Source organism: Hermetia illucens, chromosome 1, assembly GCF_905115235.1.
Source record: "Hermetia illucens chromosome 1, iHerIll2.2.curated.20191125, whole genome shotgun sequence".
In the NCBI taxonomy this organism is placed as follows: Eukaryota; Metazoa; Arthropoda; class Insecta; order Diptera; family Stratiomyidae; genus Hermetia; species Hermetia illucens.
The window spans coordinates 163262814-163283092 of NC_051849.1; the positions used below are offsets into that span (position 1 = coordinate 163262814).

Sequence of the window (20279 nt, forward strand, 5' to 3'; positions counted from 1 at the left end):
TCGATCCCTTAGAACTCAGTCCATAATCATATGCGGTTTCCACAGGGAAACTGACCCTTAAGAAATTATGGCCAAACCCACTTCTGAAAGTTCGCTCGGTTGAAAATTCTATGACCAAACAAGATAAGGCCCTTTACAGGGAGAATCTCTTGCTCCCTATAAAATTTCAATCTAGTCATTTTATAGTCAACTTTGAGCCTTCTCAAGAGCTAAGTGAAGTTTTCAAGGTGAAGTACATCCAGTGTATTGGCAGATCTTGAGTTCGCATAGTAGTGAATCGATCAACATACTTCACAGAAGTGGCGATAGCACACCTTCTTGAGGGCAGGCTTTCGTCGTTTACATTGTCAGGTAGCGAGCAACACCCAATAATCTCTGCGTTAGCATAGCATAGATCCACTTAATTAAAGTTTCATCAACACCAGGTTCTGTGGTCAGCGCCCAGAGCAAAATATCCTCGAAAAATACTTCTTTAAGCATCGCTGGATAGATACTATCCACGACAGGTGCTTTGAAGTTTTCAAAGGATAGAAAGTGGGGCTCCTACCTTTTCATTAGTAACAAGCACTCTCGCAGGGTTCCAATCCCCCTTGCAACACCTTTATGTTGAAAAGTTTGCAGAAACCGCCAAATCTCTCCCTTCCAGTTCTAACACATTTTCTCCCGGATGGTATACTTCCAAGAGAGTCTGTATAGACTCAACTTTGGAGTCTATGAAACTTCCCTCCGGTTTTCTGAGAGAGCGCAACTTCGAGCGTTTTACAAATCACTTCGAACGTTTTACGAGTCCCTTATATTCATGCTGTGAGTTCGGAAAGTTCGACCTGTCTTCACTTTTATTGCTTTTACAAGCACGATTCAGAGGGGTGTGGTTGATTTTCTGAGTTTTTGTAGTTCTCGATTCCGCCATGAAACCATTTTACCACTTTACTGCCGAAGCATCTCTGGCTACAATCAAAAAGTCATCATACATCAGCTCGTAAGCCTCCTCACAATCTTTAGCAATGTCACTTCTAGTACTGAAATCTAAGTTCGAGTGGTTAGTCCATTCATGGTTGGTTTGAGAGTAACAACTAGTTTCCATTTCCATATCTGGAATGTGCGCACGCTCCTCGAAAACGGTAGCGAGAAACCCCAGAATGTTCACTTTCTCCAACTCGAGCGAGAATTCCAACGATATAAGCTGGATGTCTCATCGAAGTAAGATTGTGGGACTCCGGAGAGTACTCCACTTCCTCGTGCCCCACTAATGGCAATGTGCTTGTTGTACTCTTTAAAGCCAAATGGTGGCAGATGCGAATTCGGTTTCAGATTGTTTGACAATCTTAACGACAATGGTGGGAGCTGTGTAGATTTCTGCCGCTACAACCACCCATTGTTGGAGCGCAAATTGACACTGACCGATCGACCGTTCGGAAATTCCACATTCAATAAGTGTTGGGTCACCATCAACATTTTTTTTCTTGGGTGCTATGCATCGAAGGGACATCATAAGATGACTACGGCATTGTGGAAGCGGATCGATGAACGGAAACGATTGGAGGTTCTATTGACCACTGCAAGCGATGCCAGGTGTGACGTGTTCATATAGTGCGACTTTCAGGGAAGGTCAACGTAGTGTGCGCTGTGAGGGAGCTGAAGATGCTGGAGGACCCAATAATTTCAAAAGCATGCTCCGCATCATGAAAGAACTTGTATGTGGTCCTAAACATTCCGATGGTCCTGCGAAGGACGTCAACGGCCGACTCTTCATCTACGATCATGAGCAGTTGAAGAGGAACACTTCACCACGGTTCTTAGCTGTATCGTATCCGGTGAAGTTCTCCCTCTTGTGGATGAAATGTCTAGTCACCGTAACATGTGGATACGGACTGTTCCTACAAGCAAAAGAGAGATCACCTCAGCCATCAATGCACTCAAATAGAGCAAAACCACTAAGCTTGACATTCGATCGACAGGATTATTTATCGCTGCACCTGCAGTTTCCGCAGGTCTGCTACTTCGGACGGGTATTTACGTCCTTCCTGCCGTTGCAAAGATAACAGCTTAAATAATTCTGGAGCGCATCATGGATAGCCTGACAGCTTCAGCGACAGATGACAGTCTCGTTTCGCCTAGAGATCCTCCTGAATTGACCACATCAACAGCTTACATATCATACATTATGTCGCTAAAATGGTATAGTTTTAGATTCACATTTGATGCAATTGGTGAAGTGAGCCACGCGGTCAGCCAAGCTGAGGCAGATAGCCGTCAATATCGGTGAGTGGTGTTTCATGCCATTTGGTAGGAACGCCTGCAAAGTGTGCCAACCTGTTTGAGGCATCGGAAAATAGCTTTCACGTTCCAGACTAGTTTTTGCGGATATTGAGGAATTACCTAAGGGACCGACTCCTACTTTATGAGACTCGGGGAGAATAGCAGATCATAGTCACTTCGAGACCCAGGAATCTATCCTCGGTTCAGATTTCTGGAACACTACGAGCCCGCCGAATTGCATCTGTTCGAATACGAGTATCACACTGCGACAGCAACTAGCTGTATGTTCTGTGAAATAAGTCCAGTGTATGCTGGGAATGAGAAAAGGAGAATCGGCATATGGACTACTGAGCACGCATGCTTCGTAGTTCTGGAGAAAACCGAAGTGGTCGTCCTGACTGAAGAGAGCAGATTCGGGGCAACGTGGGCTGTAGTCGAAATGTCGGCGGTTCAGTATGACGCCTGCTGGATACTGTTCATTTTGGTTGGCCTATTAACCGCCAAGCATTGGAGAGTCTTGTGAGTGGCGTTCGCTTGCCAGGGATTTTGGTAATAGGAGGATTAATTTCGATCGGGCTGTATGTTTATACCTCGGAGAGGGTACGGTATCCGTTCGTTCATGAAGAAAGGTCTTTAGATATTCCACCAATCGAAAGGTTGATGGGCAGTTCAACTCGGTGTGAGATGGTGGTTTAGTTGGAGGCACGGTGCGATTGATTATTGCTCAATTCAGCTACTCAGTGGACACCTTTATTTTTAATCTTAGTTGCATATAATGAAGAAATAATGATCGCACGATTGTATATATAGCAAAGGCATGATTGATGATGTCTACCGATTTTCCTCTTCTCCGAAGTGGTCAGATAGTTCCGGATATTTGGATGGAGGCAATGCTCCTTAGTGAAGACATATGGGACTGGGTGGCACATTATACTTAAGAAATTCTTGAGACGAAAAAAATGGATAGGAGAGATATTAGCTGAGACTTCCTGAACTACTTGTTTTGAGAAGGCCTAGCCTGATGCAATGTGTCAAACAGTTCCAGTTCAGTGTCCTAGAAGCCAAAGGGAGTGTTTTAGCCGGTAAGCTGCACAAAACAGGAGTCCGCCACTCTCTGTGGGAGTCAAGAGATAGAAAAAGACATTTAAGGGTGAACTAAAATTTAATAAAAATATGATGTGGACAAAGCGAAATATTCAAAATCTTCCCGGCATTTGTACAAGGAAATAGCTCCCATTTAGGGGTCCATTTTCATTGTCTATGAGAGGAGTTAAGTATAAGAAAGGAGATATCTATCAGTCCTACCCATGGGACTACGTCTGGCTGAAAATTAAGAAAATTAAGTTCTTAGTCACGGAGAAATCTGTGGAAAGCATGCTCTCCACTTCGATGCCTGTTAAGTCTGGGTGTCCGAGATTATGGTGTTATAATTGCTGGTAAACCACCTTTTTACAGAAGGTTCAACACTTACCACGGAAACTAGGGCTGGTGTGTTGGGTTGATCAAATCAACGAGAGAGATCTCAAAGAAATTGGTCTCCACTTCAGGAATAACAACATAAAGGTAAGAAAGAATAGGACATATGTGCGAAAGGCAGTTTTATTTCTGACCGCTGCCGTAGAAGTTTCCCCTGAAGATGGCAAGAATCCAAATTACAATTTTACGGGAGTGTATATACCACTTTTCGGGAATGCATATGTGTCCGGATAGTTCAGTGTTAAGAGCATTAGTCTGTCGTACGGAAGGTCGCCGTCCAAATCTCGCTGGTGGTGGTGGGATTGGTATCGTGACTTAACTTCGGATACCAGTCGAGTTTGCTGTCAATGAGTACCTGAGTCAAATTAAGTTAATAAATACGGGGAAATCAAGGATTTATAATTTTCACGATGGACTCTTCCATTGGGAGTGCCTTGATGAGGCTGCTTTAAAGTGGTGCCAGGAGGCAGTTTAAGCGACCGAGTTTACTATCGTGAACACCGAGCAGTGCAGGACAAGCATATCGGATGTTGGATAGTCGGTCTTTGAAGGAAAGTAGGGGACATTAACCGAGTGGTTGGTGAACCCAGGTTTTAATCTCAAACGCTGAAGACTAAGTATTGTTAAGAATGGTAAGTTTACAGATGTTGAGAGCTTTAACTTAGTATTCGAAATGGACCAAAAGAGTCGAAACGTGTTCAGGGACAGTTACTATAGATTGTTTCATGTGTTTCTGGAAAAATTGACATTCAATCATGTCAGGAAACTAGAGAGCGCTGTTTTGATTTAGCGAAATATTATGATCCTTGAAACGAAATAGAGTAAATTGTAGCATCTTCAATAAGCATCTCGGCAATGGATCTGCGTAAGGTGGATGGAGTATAAATTGATAGAACTCTGGACGGGCGAAATCCTTCTATTAAACTTTCAACGGAAAAAGCTAAGAAAGGGAAGTTGGTAACGTGAACGGAGCTGGCTCGCTACCAGTCCATAGAACCAGATCTGTGCTGACCAGACTCTGCGAAGGCCTTCAACCGACAACAGAAGAATGCTTTGCGTGAAGATATGGGACCATTTGTGCAAGCGGGCAGGGTCACTGCTGGACCGCTAAATGCAGCAATTCTCAGAGAAATGGTAGAATGTGAAGAAGCCTGGTGACTCCAGTGGATCCAAACTGACAGCGGCATATGCTTTCAACTTTCAATCATGTTACGTATAGGATGGGATAATAAAATAAATTAAAATAAAATAAAATACAATTTGGAAGAGCCTCCACTGAGTTCTTAAAAGTTTAATCCAACTGCTACATTGTTGGGGGAAAATTATTTCATAAATGAAGTTTCAATAACAAGTTTCATAATTAGCAGGGATCTAAATCAACTCAAATATTTTTCGACCTTTGGGAGTGCGAAAAATATCCAACGTAAACCATCCTCGCCTTCGATATCTTGAGGAAACAATGGAGTAGGAAGAAAGTACCATGGATGATGATTGCAATTGTAAATGCTCAATCACTGCGCTGATAGGTTTTAAATTGCATAAATATATTCATCGCTGCAAGTTTGCCTTGACATTGATGCCAGAAATGTCGGAGTCTACCATGAGTTGTCTCGTTGTCCAGTGAAGCAGTCCCAAAAAATAAACTATAAAAGTGTTTTATTAAATCAAAATTCCACATGTTTACTCCGAGTGCGTAATCCAAGTGCATCAACATTATTTCGTCGCCACTTGGGACGTCACCTTTTATCTAGGAATTCGCAAAAGCAAAACACAGAAAGCCCATTTAAATAAAATCTTAAAATCTTGTTAACTCATCGTTTGGCCGAGGGAGGAAGTTGTTATGGCAATTGAAACAAATCTAACGAGCATAAGACCCTGCAAATAACATAATAGTCTCCAAATTGAATTGCTCCTCAAGTAAGAAAAGAGAAAAGAAATAAGAAAGATCAGCTCCAAGTACAAGAAATTGAAGCGCGTAACGAGTAGACTTTTTATCACTCGAAGCGAGATATGGGTCACTAGTAGTGCACCTTCAAGACGGGGAAGAACTGCTCAAGATCCGCGAGTGAAACGGTTTCGAGATTAAGGAAATTTTCACGAAAACTTTCAATTAGCTTTAAAGGATTTAGATTTCGGTTTTTTGGTATTTGTCGGTTTCACTGTGGGTAGTGACAACATGGGACCAAAAACTCGACCGTCCTCGCTTGGACCATCTCTTGACAGTAAAGTGAAATCAAACCTTCCGAGGAAAAGTAAAATTGAAGAAGATTTCGAACCGTCTTACGAACCGGATCAAAATCGTGGAAAATGGAGTGTTAAAGCAGAGTTCATCCTTTCTTGCTTGGGTTACGCTATTGGGATTGGGAATGTTTGGCGTTTTCCATATTTGTGCTATCGAAGTGGAGGAGGCAAGTAATTGTTTTTAGTAGTATGTTAGTGTCCACAGAATATTATTAACTTTTACCAGGGTTTCATTTATACTAGGAATAATTCGCATAATCAGTCATGACTGTGATCCCCTGATTAAACCGCCCCCCCCCCTGATTAATATCTATAGAAATTTTGAATTGAAAACCGAATTTTCGGTTGTTTAAGAATTGAGGGGTCCTGAGTGATGCCGAACCATGTCAATTGAAGCGAAACTTTTCTTTTATTTAGGGTTCGATCTTTTTGGGCTAAGCATCCAGCTTTTCAAAAAGGACGACTTGCGGTTTCGTCCGTAGCAGAGGCAACTCATAAGACGGTGTTTAGCTATAGCCTGGGAGTAGTGTGACCGAACACAGTCCCCGTATCGACTCATAAACACAACATGAATATGAATCATTTTGGGGGCGAAAACTGCCTTGTTCAGGCCTCAGGATGGCCCTGACAAATTCTTTTGTTTAAGTATTGGATATGAAGTGGGTGCGGACTAAGGATTCTCGAATTCTTAAACACGAAAATTTACTTTGTTCAGGGCTAGGCCTGAACTAGGTGGTTTTTGCCTTCAATGTTATTAGTTCCCATGAACTGTTCACGAATCTATATAAAGGAGTGAACAGTTCATGGTAACCACTTTTGGTCACGCTGTTCTCAGGACAAAGGTGCGGCACCGTCTGATGAGTTGTCTCATCACTGGAACTTTAACTCGTCTTTCACTGCAATTTGAAATCGAAGTAAAACTTAGTGGCAGAGCTTTCCCAAAAAAGACAGGTTGTGACTCTTCAGATATGCCTTTTGAGTATTCTCTTTTGTGCAGAATATTATCTTTAATAGATATACGAGTATTTAAATAAGCGTAGTAATAATTATTTTCAAGGATTAGTAGAGATCTTTGACGCTGAAGTACCCTTTCGTGAAGCGTTGCGTAATGTGGGAGACTCTTTTCTTACAGATACTCGGTATATTAGGCTCATCTAGCAAGTCCTTTACCCATCACTTTTATAGATCAACCTGACGTTCATTTAAGAGTACGAAGTTAGTGGTTTGTGATTCCTTTCCTAATTCGAATGGGATTGCTTGGCATTCATTGTGGGTGTAGCCTTGCTAAGTTATCAAAAGATATCATGTAAATTTCGAATGACTTTCTTATTAATTACGTCACCAGGCGTTTGTTGTCTCACTCACCGACGCTTCTGCACAACTTTTCAAAGTGTTCATACATGACACATTTGAAGTATCTGTTGAATCACATCTTTTTTTTCTTCGTTCTTTACCTTCTTGTCTTGATTTGGGTGTCTTACCCGTGTTTGTTTCCATTTGGCTTCCTTTCAATTGCTGATGCTCAAATAAGATCTCTGGCCTTTGCTCAGGAAAAACAAATTATACTTCTACGGTTGTGGCCCACGGACACCTCCTTCTTGGGCAACCACCTAATTGAAAAATTATTCTTATTAGATCTCTCGGTTTCTACCATCTCCACTGGCAGCTGTGCGGGGACAAGGTGAAGAGGTATAAGTTGGCCAACAGGATTGTCGCAAAGTGGTCCTGGCTGAAGTGTTGTGAAAACATCGCAAATATCTGCGATTCTGACAGGCTCGGTAAGATTTTGGCCAAGTTACATAGGATTTGATTTCTGACAGAATGGGCATATTGGAGCGAGGCTTGGAGATCCGCCCAACTGAAGACGACGGACAAATGTTGCTACCACCAAGCATGGAAGAAACAGTCCGTGCAATTCATCGGCTTAAATACCATAAGGCTGCCATTGACAGCATAGCCAGGGTGAAACTGTACACGGTCATGAGAGAATTTGGTATTCCGACGAAATTAATAAGACTAACTAGGCTGACCCTGGCCAATGTGCGAGGTCAGATAAAAGCGGCAGGATCCCTCTCGAGACCATTCGACATCAACAACAGTCTAAGACAAGGGAATTCCCTATCATGCGTCTTTTTTAACCTAGCTCTGGGAAAGTGATCCGCGATGCTAATGTTAAGGGGCACCATCCTCTTCAAGTTCATCCAACTACTGGCCCACGCTGACGATAATGAAATTATGGGAAGAATATCCGGAGATATTCAGTCTAACTTAATCTAGATGGAATAGACGGCGCGAGATTTTGGGCTGCAGTCCTTATGTATTTCTCGGAGACCTAGGTTTTTAGCAAAAAAAACTCTAGAGAAGAATCCCCCTGAGAATTTTTGACCTACTGTATGAGGATGGACAATTTCGCAGCCTCTATAACGATGGAATCTATGAGCGATACCACGCTGTCTGGTTGAGGATGAAATCTGACCCAATAGGGCGCGGTGGGCGGGTCACTTCATCTGTATGGGTGAGGATGATCCAGCTCGGAAAGGGCAATATTTATGGTTGTAAAAGAAAACGTGCCAGACCCTGCCTGAGATGGAACGATGGCGTAGAGTAGGACGCCAGATTGCTTTAAGGGATATTGAATTGGTGGACCTCGACGCAAAACTGGTATGTCTAGAGTTCCTTACTAAGGCTTTCCGGTCTAAAGCGGTTGTTGCGCCGTTGATAATGAACATAGGAGCCCATCGTTTCGTAAAAAATAGGAGTGCTCCTGGATGGAATCTTCTGCCGAGACTTTGTACGAACATATTTCCTTGTTACCCAGGGGGACTGTGAGTCACAACCCCGATTGGAGATTATGCAGTCCTAGTTTTTCCAGAATACCGAATCAGTGATTACCGAGGATGATATCAGCTAAACTCTAAACAGTTTTTCCGCACAAAAATTTGATGTGCCAGAAATGTAAGATGTTCTCCACCTGGTATAAATTTATCGGCGCTGTTTTCATACCGAAAATGGTCAGGCATGGTCATGGGTTCTCAGCTGTCTTATATTGAAGACTTTAGAGCACATCTGGACATACACTTAAGGACTATCATGGGAAGATTGCTTCTTTCCAAATCTCAGCATTCCTACTGCAAAGGCGAATTCACGATGACTGCTTTTCACGAAGTCATTAGCAGCAGTGGTACCGTAGCTACTATCTTGGATATAGAGGAAGCATACAATAACGTTGTATGGCGGAGGTGTTAATATCCTTTATGAGTGCCAAAACCTGCCTCTAAAGGTCTGTCCTGGTTAGATTCTGTCCCTTCTACTCCACGGTAGGAAGTAGTAGCAGGTTGTAAGGAACAGGTCTCGAGGAGACCGTTAAACCCGGTTAGTTTCCCCTCCTTCCTAAATTCGATTAAGAATTTTGGTGAAGTACTTCATCATACCTCATAGACTGCCTTCCATCATATGTGAGACGAGAGTTCTTTTGTGTTTAGTACACACTTCCGGAAATCATTTTTATTTTTCGCAATTCGTGCTGAGCTTTTTTGGTAAATTCTTCCGCTCATGGATGGATAATAGTCAACTTAGCTGCGGATGATTCTTTTTCCTCTTTTTTAGCCTTTGCCCCGTTCATTGACGGGGTCGGCTCGTCTTGATAGGTTGCGCCATTTTGCTTGGTCATATCTCTGCTTTGCAAGATTCCGGTCCAGGTAGAGGAATTGTACAATGCTACGCATCAACTGAGGATTCCCTTATAGTGGAGAAGGATACTTTCCACGAACAATTAAAAGTAGTCCAGGACAGGATTTCTAAAGGTGGCATTGTGATCGTGATTGTGACATTGTGATCTAAATGCCAAGGTGGGATCTGACAATACTTTGATTGGACATGCCATAGGGAAACAGGGTTTTGGCGACTGCAACGGTAATGATGGGAGGGTTATGGATTTCTACAATTTCCACAGCCTTGTCATTGGTGACACATTCTTCGAGTACAAATCCTGCCAAAAGGTCAATTGGGTTTCAACTGATTGGCGCTGTACGAGCAATCAGATCGACCACTTCGCGATCAGCAGCAGTTGGGGAGCTGTCTCCAGGATGTGCGTAACAAAGGAGGCGCTGATATCGGCCTAGAAAGAGATTATCATCTGAGGGTCACTTACGTTTGCTTGAACATTGCGTCCGTCACTCCTTGCAGGGTTAAGGAGGTTCAACATCGACCGCATGTATGATTCAGTTGTCGCGTGACAGTGGGAGAGCTCTCTTGCTGATCTAACAGCGGATATACAGAGTAACCCGACCGAGAATATCGATGAGCATTGGGTCACTATCGAAGATGCTCTAATCCTCTCTCCTTTCATAAGATCTGGCTAACTGCGGAGTCGTGAAAGCGGGTCGATGAACACAAGAGGTTGAGGGATCCACTGACCGCTGCGAGTGATGGCGAGGGGTGACGCGCTCAAACACCAATACTGAGCGAAATCCTCAGAAATAAAGCACCTGTACGCCGTGACAAGACAGAATTTTTCATTGCATTGGTGATGTTGGGGAGTTCCATCCCCACGTACTCGAGGAGGGTGATCAGACCCGCTTCTGCAAGGGACTCATCTGAAGTGGCTCTGCCACGAAGCCTCACCGGAGGTTATTTGGTACCATGGAAACCGGGATGGCTCTCTGAGAGCATATGCTTCAGGAGAATTCCTGGAAGTTGTGTTCTCGGCCCGGTTATTTGCGGTTGGCCCCCTAGTGGGAGTTTCATCGTGGTTGTGGTTATGCCTACATCGCGGGCAGAGCTCCTCGGAGCTCGAGCGTGGAGTTGCGCTGTGCAACTGGGGTGACGTACTCCTTAGTTGCGGCAGAGGTGTTAGATAGGCTTCGCATCCACTGGTATGAATGCTGAGCCTGCACTCAGTATAAACCAGCATCGCCGTGGTTGCATGGCGGGGCTATGATTGTGGTCCCAAAATCAATCCGTGTCCGAAGAGGACCGTGGCAGGTACTCATGCTAAACCCCCCAGGACTTTCATTGCATTGGTGATGGATGAACTGGCTAGATTCCGTAGCACGCGGATGCGGACTGTTCCTCCAAGCAGAAGAGAAATTATTGTGGTCATCAATGCACTCAAACAAAGTAAAACCCCTGGGCTTCACGCAGAGTTATTTATCGCTGCATTTGCAACTACTGAAGATCTGCTACTTGAACTTATATGGAAATCTTGAGAATCCGAGACCTTCGACAAAGAGTAGAGGTATCTGCGTGCTCCCTGCCGTCGTAAAGATAATAGATAAAATAATACTGGAACGCATCAAGGAACATCTTGAACGCTTGATCGACAGAAAGCGACTGAAAGTAGACTAGTTTCGGCTCCGGATCCTCCTGCATTGACCATGTCAACACCCTACGGATCATGTTGGAACAGTGCTCGGAGTTTGGATCTTCTCGGCGTCTGCTCTGCATCGATTTCTGCTTGAACGGGGAACGTATCTGGAATGTTTTACGCATAAAGAGCATGCCGGAGTAACTAATAGCCATTATTAGAGTGAGATATGATGGCGCGAAATGTCACGCGTTGCACCGAGGTAAAATTTCGGAGGAGTTTGAGGTCCAAAGTGGAGTCCGCCAGGGTTGTATCCTGTAACTGAAATTATTTCTTCTTGTTATTATTGACGTTCTTCGTGCTGCCTTGTCCGAAGGACACTTTTTTTTTTTTTTTTTTTTTTTTGGGGGTAGGGTAGGTGAATGCATTTACGCACACAGTGTTGGACTCTCGATTCGGTACGTCGTCGGACTACCAACTAAACACCTCCCCATCGTCAGAGAGCTAGCCTGGAACCGTTTGTCACATTACTTCGGGCCAGCCCCCGAACTCTCCCGCCTTGCGGAGCCTTCAAATCAGGGAATTCCTTTCACCAACGGGAGGGGAGTGGAGGAAGGGAACTGTCAGTTCAACGAACCCCTTGCCATCCGGCCGAGTTCTATCTTCTTAGCAACGAGAAGGGCCCGAACGTAATGGGCAACACGGTTCCACCTGTCAGCAGTCCTCAGCATCTCTTCCACAATGTTGTCTGGAGAGAGATCCCCTGTGTTTAAATAGAGCTGCTGACGAACCCCATCCCACCTTCCACAAGAAAAAAAAGTGTGGTGGGCATCGTCCACAACTCCATTGCAAAACACACAATGTGGAGAACGCGCCTTTCCAATCTTATGCAGGTAAGACTGAAAATTTCCATGCCCACTTAAAAATTGGGTAAGGAAATAGTCAGTCTCACCATGCTTCCGATTCAGCCACGCACCTAAGTTGCCGATGAGCCCCGCAGTCCATCTGCCTCTAGTTTCATTTTGCCAAGAGAGCTGCCACTGGTCTAGAGTGTGTTGCTGTTCTTCGCGAGCAACCACCTCCCTTGGCTCATCTCCCTTGCGCTTGTATATGGCCTGACGCTCCCTAGCAAGAAGGGCAACGGGGATAATTCCCGCGATCACCATCACGGCCGGTTCAGAGACTGTGCGGTACGCAGACGCCACCTGTAAAGCTCCCCGTCTCTGTACTTGCGCGAGGCGTCTACGATATACCTCCCTGTTAAGAGCGCCAGCCCATACCTCTGCACCGTAGAGCAGAGCAGACTACGTTGAGCTCATCAGGAGACGTCGCCTACTAGACGTAGGACCCCCAATGTTTGCCATTAGCCTACTTAACGCCGAAACTCCAGCCGCAGCTTTGTTTGCTGCTGCTTGGATTTGCCCAGAAAAGCTCATCTTGAATCAAGAGTCAACCCGAGGTACTTTACCGCCGATTTTGACTCGATTATCGACTCGCCGAACGATATGGGACGCAGGGTTCCAACCCTTCTTAGTCAGGATGACTACTTCGGTTTTTTCCAGTGCAAGGTTGAAACCATGAGTAGTCATCCATCCGCTTACCCGTCGCATCAATATGCCGAGTCTGTTTTGCGCTTGTTCGACAGTGCGTCCAGCAACAAGCGCTGCGACATCATCTGCGTAGCCGACCAGGTGCGACTCTTCTGGCATGTCGAGTTTAAGGAGACTGTCATAGGTAGCGTTCCAGAGATCCGGCCCTGACGTGACCTCCATCCACCTTTGACCCTCTAGTGTTTCATAGAGCAGGGAGCGGTTCCTCAGATAGTCCCTCAAAATCCGTAAGAGATAGTTCGGCACGTTGAAGGTATTGTCTAGTGTGCCTAGAATGTTTTTCCATCTTACGGAATTGAAGGCGTTTCTGACGTCAAGCGTTACGAGGAGCACCACCCGTCGAGTTCGGCGGCTATGTGCCTCTGCTCGTCGAACGGCGTCCACGACCTGCATGACAGCATCAATTGTCGATCTCCCTGCCCTAAAACTAAACTGCCGGGGAGATAAATCTCCGGCAGCGCGTATTGCTTCAGCGAGTCTATTTCTGATGAGCTTTTCGAGCAATTTCCCAGCAGTATCAAGCATACATGTCCGAAGGACATGGAGGAATTCATTGGGTCATGACATTTTCCTCAAACAACTCGACTACGCTCATGACATCCGTTTGCTCTCTCACCGTGTCATGGACCTTGGCCAAATGGTTCTGGATTTGGAAAGAGATGCAAGAAGAGTTGGACAGAAGATAAACACTAACAAAACCAAAGTTCGCAGTCTGATGGGTCATCGCACTCTCTCTATTTGCATGAATGGGTAGAGCATCGACAACGTCGATCAATTTGTATATCTAGAAAGCGTGGTTTCTGCTGACGGTGGCACTGAAATGGATTTTGCCCGGTGCTAGATCTGCTTTCGCTGCTCTGTCTAAAATCTGGAAATACAGTCATCCCAACACCAAGATCAAGATGAAACGGTGTTAGAATTCTTTCCGTGTTGCTATATGGGAGTAACATATGAGAAGTGAACTCCACTGTTAACCAAAAACTCTAAGCTTTCGTCAATAGCTGTTTACGTCGTATCATGGTAGTACGCTGATATGATACTATCTCAAGCGAAGAACTTGGTTGACGCATAGGTCTGGCACTCGTACGCGATGTGATTGGAAGACGGAAGTGGCAGTGGTTAGGCTACCCATTAGGGTTGGGCGACAATTGAATTGCGGGCTACGCCATGCAGTCGAATCCACTCTCGGTAGATGGCGGACGATTGGGTCGGCACTTGGCACAGTAGAGGAGTAGTACGAGTGTCTCGGGAAGTCTTAGGAGGTGCTGAAGGGAATTTCAGATAATCGCAAATGGTGGCGCGTAAGTTTGGTTGATGCGCTGTACTCCACTAGCGGCTGAATGGCAACCATGTATTATATACCTGCTCTGGGTGGAGCCGCAACCCCGTATTGATCGCGAATGCTCTCATTCCGGATAGTATCAAACCAAGGTAATAGTCCGGGATCAGAGTAATATTGACTATTTCACGTTTCCGTCTAGAAATGAAGTGCTCTAACACATTTCATGGCCTAGCTTCAAATTGGACTGTTGAGTCATCGTTTATTGTAATTGAACTCCCAGAGGGGTCACTATTTCTGTAGTGAATAAGATGAATTGAATTAATAGTGGCTATTATTAAGAGGTCCGGGCAAATTGAAGCAAATGTTGTTAATTATAAATAAGGCTTCAGAGAAATTGGTTTTCTTGGTGATCAAATTCAGTCCACTGTCAATGTGTGGCTAGGTTGACTCCTTTAGTCTACATCAGTATGTGGTTGACCTCCAGTAGATTCTGAGCGAGGAACTTTGCACCTATTTTCTTGCAAAGTTTATGAAAACTTTGGGAATATATTCTGAGTAGTTAACTTGTTTGCACTGATGAAGGGAACAAGTGGTTCCCGAAATATCGGTATTTGCAAGAATAAATACCCACACCAACGAAAAAGAAACAACAAGTTTTATTATTTCAATTAATTAATCGTTGGAAACACCGCATAATTTCACTCTGATAGAGTTAGAAATACCTCTTTGCTGGATCCGGACTTTGGCATCAACAGTTTAGTTTCTTTAGATTGATAGCAATAGGTTGATAGCGATGTCGCCCTTTCAGATTTGGTGCGCCACTTCTCTCGGACGTGGCCTGATCCGGGTGCAGCCGAGAGGTCCTGAAATCATCTAGCGACTGAAACTATTAAGGTTTTGGTCGCGGTTTCCGTCCACGTTATTGTTACCCTGGTGGAACATACAAATTGAAAACTGGACGAAGTTACTTGAAAATGGTTTAGCCGGGTGGATTATTTTATGTTAATCATACCATTTTCAGCTTAGAGAGAGAGGTGGTGACCTAGGCGAAGATTTCTCATATTTCGGGGGATAGCTCTCTCATCATAAAAATTTATAATGAACAATTCTAATGCATGCGTATGCTTATATACATAAGTGGGCATAAAAACATAAAAAATATTATTGTAATTTTACATATTTAAAAACTTTCCATGAATTGCTCAGATCAAGATGGTCGCAAGTTGATTCACCGTTGATGCTGGTACTTTATTTCGCCTATTGAAGCCAATTGGAAAATTGGTCAATTCTACATGCAAATCTGTTTAAAGCCAATCTAAAGTGGTAGACATGGTAACTACATTGTAATACATAAATCTGTGTTAGAAAACATTTATTTGAGAAAGCAAACAAATGTGATCATATCACGTTTTATTCCGGTGTCAGCTGTAAACATTGGTATTCTGTGTGAAGAGAGTTGATTGGCTGATTCAGATATTATCTTGTGCTTGTTAGTCATTTGTAGTATGACTAGATCCTGTTTTTCGGGGTTCATTCATTTATGTTTTTCAGGGTGGACAAGTGAAATTAAATATAAATAATATTATTGTAGACATTTCAAAAAGACACACCCATTAGAGCTAAGATGTTTAATGGATGTGTTTGTTCAGTGAACCACGTCCCAGGTCTTGCCTATCGTAAGCTTATATCATTAGAGTAATCTGCGGGACTTCCTATATTGCTTCTGATGTGGTGTTTCTATGCCAATTCAGAGATGAACTCCTATTTAACTATTTGTATTGGTTGAATTTCCACTCCTGATAAAGTGAGTAGTAATTGTACCTTTCTTCTGTGAAAAGGTGATCTATTCTCTAATCTACTTTTAAAGGGCAATCGATACTGTTGGAAATCTTTTCACAAAAAGCGTCTGAGGATTTCCTAATACATACATATATATAAAAAAGCCCACGGACCCTCTTCCCGCCCAACCGGACCGAGGGGCGACCAACCTAAGGATGGGCTGAAGGCAACATCCAAAGGCCCGCATCACAGCGATGATGCGTTTTAACGCAAAGTGTGTGCAACCATGCGAAAATGTATTGCTACATCTCGATTGTCGCAAACACTTCAGCCAATGACGCGGTGGTTCTGCACTACAGAGACATGGATCTTGTATCGAAGACAGTGCGGATCAAGACTGAAACCCATTAGGTCAGATTGTTACCGGACGGTACTCTTCGGACTATAGCACAGATTGCAAGGATAACCGCTTTTTGCATCTTCATGTATAGTCCAGCCCTAAGATCGATCGTTTTCAGCGCTTTATGTAAGTTCTGCGGGACTAATCCCCTCGCTGAAATTACCACTGGGACGACTTCGATCTTTGGTAGTCTCCAAGTCTGCTTCATATCGTCTGCCAAGGGGCCGTAGTTCCGAATTTTTTCGTGCTGTTTTTCAACAGTGTGCAATTTAGAAGCAGCGTGGCTCTCACACTTTATGCGTTCATGCGAGGTCGTCCCGGAAATGACCATGCCTGACGTAACTGAAGTCGACGTTGAAGCAGCCCTTGACAAGGCAGGTAACTGGAAGGCGCCAGGAGTTGACAAGATTCACAACTTCTGGCTGAAGCGGTTCAAGAGCACTTACAGGATATTGGCAAATCAAGGGTACGGCTACATCGATTATAAAGCACGCTCGTTCTTCCTTCAGAAGCAGAACTAGATCGGGTCTGTTACGATTAACACTGTGGTCGGTGGCAATAGTGTGATCCCACAGTAGTTTGACCCGATCATTTTCCAAGATTCTCTGCGGAGTATGCTTATAGTAAGGATGGTAGGTTGCCACTAAGTTATACTTCAACGCAAGGTTTTGATGGATAATCTTGCAGACGGAGTTATGACGATTGGTATACTCGGTACCGCTCAACATCCTGCACGCAGATGTTATGTGCTGGATGGTCTCCTCTTCACAGTTGCATAATCTACAACTGGAGTTGGTGATTGAGGAGTCGTGAAGAATGTACCGTTTATAATTTTTTGTTGGGAGCGAAGCATCCTGAATTGAAGTTAGGAATGCTTCGGTCTCATAGAAAAGTACACCATTTGTCAACCATTTGTTGGAGGCTTCGATGTCAATGCCTGACAACAACAAATTTTTTATATGACCTCTGTGAATGGGTTTTTCTTTCCACATGTCGATCTTCTGTTGGACTGAAGTAACATTCGACATGGGATCCCATTCTCTGCTTCTCAAGTTCAAAGGAGATAATTTATTATCTGCCATGATGGTAGCCTGATGTATTTGGCTAGAGGATTGTTTCTCATAGAAAAACTCACGAAGAGAATGCACTTGATTATAGTGCAACGTTTTTAAATCAAGTACCCCCCTTCCTCCCTGATGACGTGAGATAGTGATCCTCAATTTTTCGGCAGCTCTATTATGCATGTTGTTGTTTGCAAGAACTACCCTTACCCGTCTATTGGCTGATTCTAAATCGGTATTCACTGTATCACACCGAAAGTGTATAGAAGGACGGGAATGGCGAAGGTGTTGATTGCCATGATTTTGTTTTTCTCGTACAGCTCAGTTTTAAGGACAAGATCCAGACGCCGCTCAAATTCCCCCAGCAACTTAGATTTAATTATTGCCACAGCAGGTGTTGTTGCTTGCAATATGCCGAGGTATTTGTAGACGTCGTCCGAATCCATGCCCTCAATTCGGATGTTATTTTGGCTGTATCCTTCGTTGTCGATGTGTTTTCCCCGAACAATTGTTTTTATGCGACATTTCTCCAAACGCAACTGCATGCCAAAATCCCTGCTGAACTGGATGGTGATGTCCAGCAAGGAGCGAAGTTGGTTCTCGTCTTTGGCATACAATTTGATGTCGTCAATGAACATCAAATGGCTTAATGTACATTTCGACAATATGCCATTCTTGACTTGGAACCCGTATTTGCTTTCATGCAAAAGATGGGATAGCGGATTCAAAGCCAAACAAAACCACAGTGGGCTTAGAGAGTCGCCTTGGAAAATGCCACGCCTGATTGGTATCTCTCCTGATGTTTGCGAAGATACCGATAGCTTCGTGCTCCAATTCTTCATTACTGTTCCCACTAGAAGAACGACATTCGGGTTAATTTTATACAAGCGTAACACTTGTAGTAACCACGAATGTGATATGGAGTCAAAGGCTGATTTATAATCGATGTAGGCTGTCGAGATGTTTCGTTTTTGGTGAACAGCCTGCTTTACAGCTACCGTATCGATTATAAGTTGTTCTTTGCAGCCTCGGGAGCCTTTTGCGCATCCTTTTTGCTCCTCAGCTATCAATTTATGAACATCAAGATGTTTTGAGATGTTCGCGCACAGAACTGAAGTGAAGACCTTGTAGATGGTAGGAAGACAAGTAATTGGTCGATATTTTGAAGGGCATGAGACACCCTGTTCCTTGGGGATGAGGAAAGTTATCCCCTGGGTGAAAAATGGTGGAACTAAATCAGGATCGGCAATCATCTGATTAAATTGATTTGCCAATATCCTGTGAGTGCTCTTGAACCGCTTCAGCCAGAAGTTGTGAATCTTGTCAACTCCTGGCGCCTTCCAGTTACCTGCCTTGTCAAGGACTGCTTTAACGTCGACTTCAGTTACGTCAGGCATGGTCATTTCGGGAAGGGCCTCGCATGAACGCATAAGGTGTGGGAGCCACGCTGCTTCTAAATTGCAACGACTGGATTCGCTCCAAACACTTCTCCAGAAGTCTTCTGCCTGATCCAGATTGAGGTTACTTTCCCTACCTGAGTTGATGAGATTTTTGTAGAATCCTCGTTGGTTCTGGAAAAACAAGGTGTTGTCTGTCCTTCGCTGAAAGCTTTTCTGATACCTACGGATGCGATTGGAGCATACCGCAAGTTTCTGTTTCAGCACCTCGAGGATTTCTTCGATTGGCATATCATTGGACAGATGGTAGTTTCCAATGATGTTCGCAACGCATCTGTGCACTCTTGGTGATGGATTTCCAAGGAGTGCTTGCGTCACACGACCAATCTCCTTTCTCAACTTTTCGACTCTTTTGTTGAATCGAAACACCCAGAACGGTAAAGTCCTTCTGCGCATACCTCTGTTATTCGCTCTAAGATGTTGGTTATGGAGACGAATAACCGTGGCAGCTGCAACGTAGATCAAGCTGTGAACCTCTGTAGCAGTAATCTCGCTAGCCAAACGATCAGCCAAAATTCTGTCAACGGCAGCAATGATGTTAGCAGTTGCCGAAGTAAACTTCAGTTTTGGGATCCTTGGCCTAGCGTCTGGGAGAATCTCAGCATACTCTGTGAATGCGACCTGAAATGCGGTCAAAGCCTCATTATAAATTGGGTCGACATCCCCAGTTACTAAGCTTCTCCTGACTACTGGATTCATGGAGTGCCTTACAGGTGGAGTACTTGTGTTACTCCTTTGACTAGTCCGGTAATTTGATGACTCCAGCCCGAGCTCAAGTGAAACCTCTTGGAAGATTTGTTGCCTAGTTGGTAAGGCAACTCGGTTGTTATTCACGATCACTCGGTACTGGTTGACGACGTTCTGTTCCGGAACATGACTTAGCTCCGGAAATCGGGTTATGAACGCGTCATGTAGTCGATGTCTGTACCCTGATGGATTCCGTTCCAAATCCGTGACACGGTAATAGGCGCGGACGATAAATTCGTTGAGTTGGTTCGTCCAAACCATACGACGCCTAGGTCTCCCGTCCCTGGTGGTTGACGGCATAACCGCCAAAACATCCAAGGGCGAAGAGCCGCTCTGATGTTGTTGAACGACCCTTAACCGTGTTGGGTACTGTCTTCGTGTCCCTGGGGTCCCATTTAAAGAATTTAAACCAAAGTCCCCAATTTTATTCCCACGAGTAATGGGGAACCAGTCAGCCCTGCAACAGAGCCCCAATGTTGCAATGCCCCATGGTTACCTCCAAAGGTAGGGAAGGTATTTGGAGGGGAGCCGCTGAAATACAGTGTAACGTCACTGCAATTCATCCGATAGGCGCGTCGATCCCTTCACCCCGGATTACGGATTTGTTAAGGAGGTTTACTCCCCCTGAACGGGAAGAATCGGTAAGGGAGGACGAACACAAA

General features: G+C 44.3%; 1 protein-coding gene across 1 annotated transcript in view; it reads left to right on the forward strand.

Annotated features, from left to right (window-relative positions):
* Positions 1-5336: 5336 nt before the first annotated feature.
* LOC119647749 (sodium- and chloride-dependent glycine transporter 1) overlaps positions 5337-20279 on the forward strand; it is a 37177-nt gene continuing 22234 nt past the window's right edge. Inside the window, exon 1 of the mRNA XM_038048907.1 lies at positions 5337-6143. Within this exon, the coding sequence (XP_037904835.1) occupies positions 5912-6143 (232 nt within the window). The 5' untranslated portion in view covers positions 5337-5911. The remainder of the gene's footprint in view (positions 6144-20279) is intronic.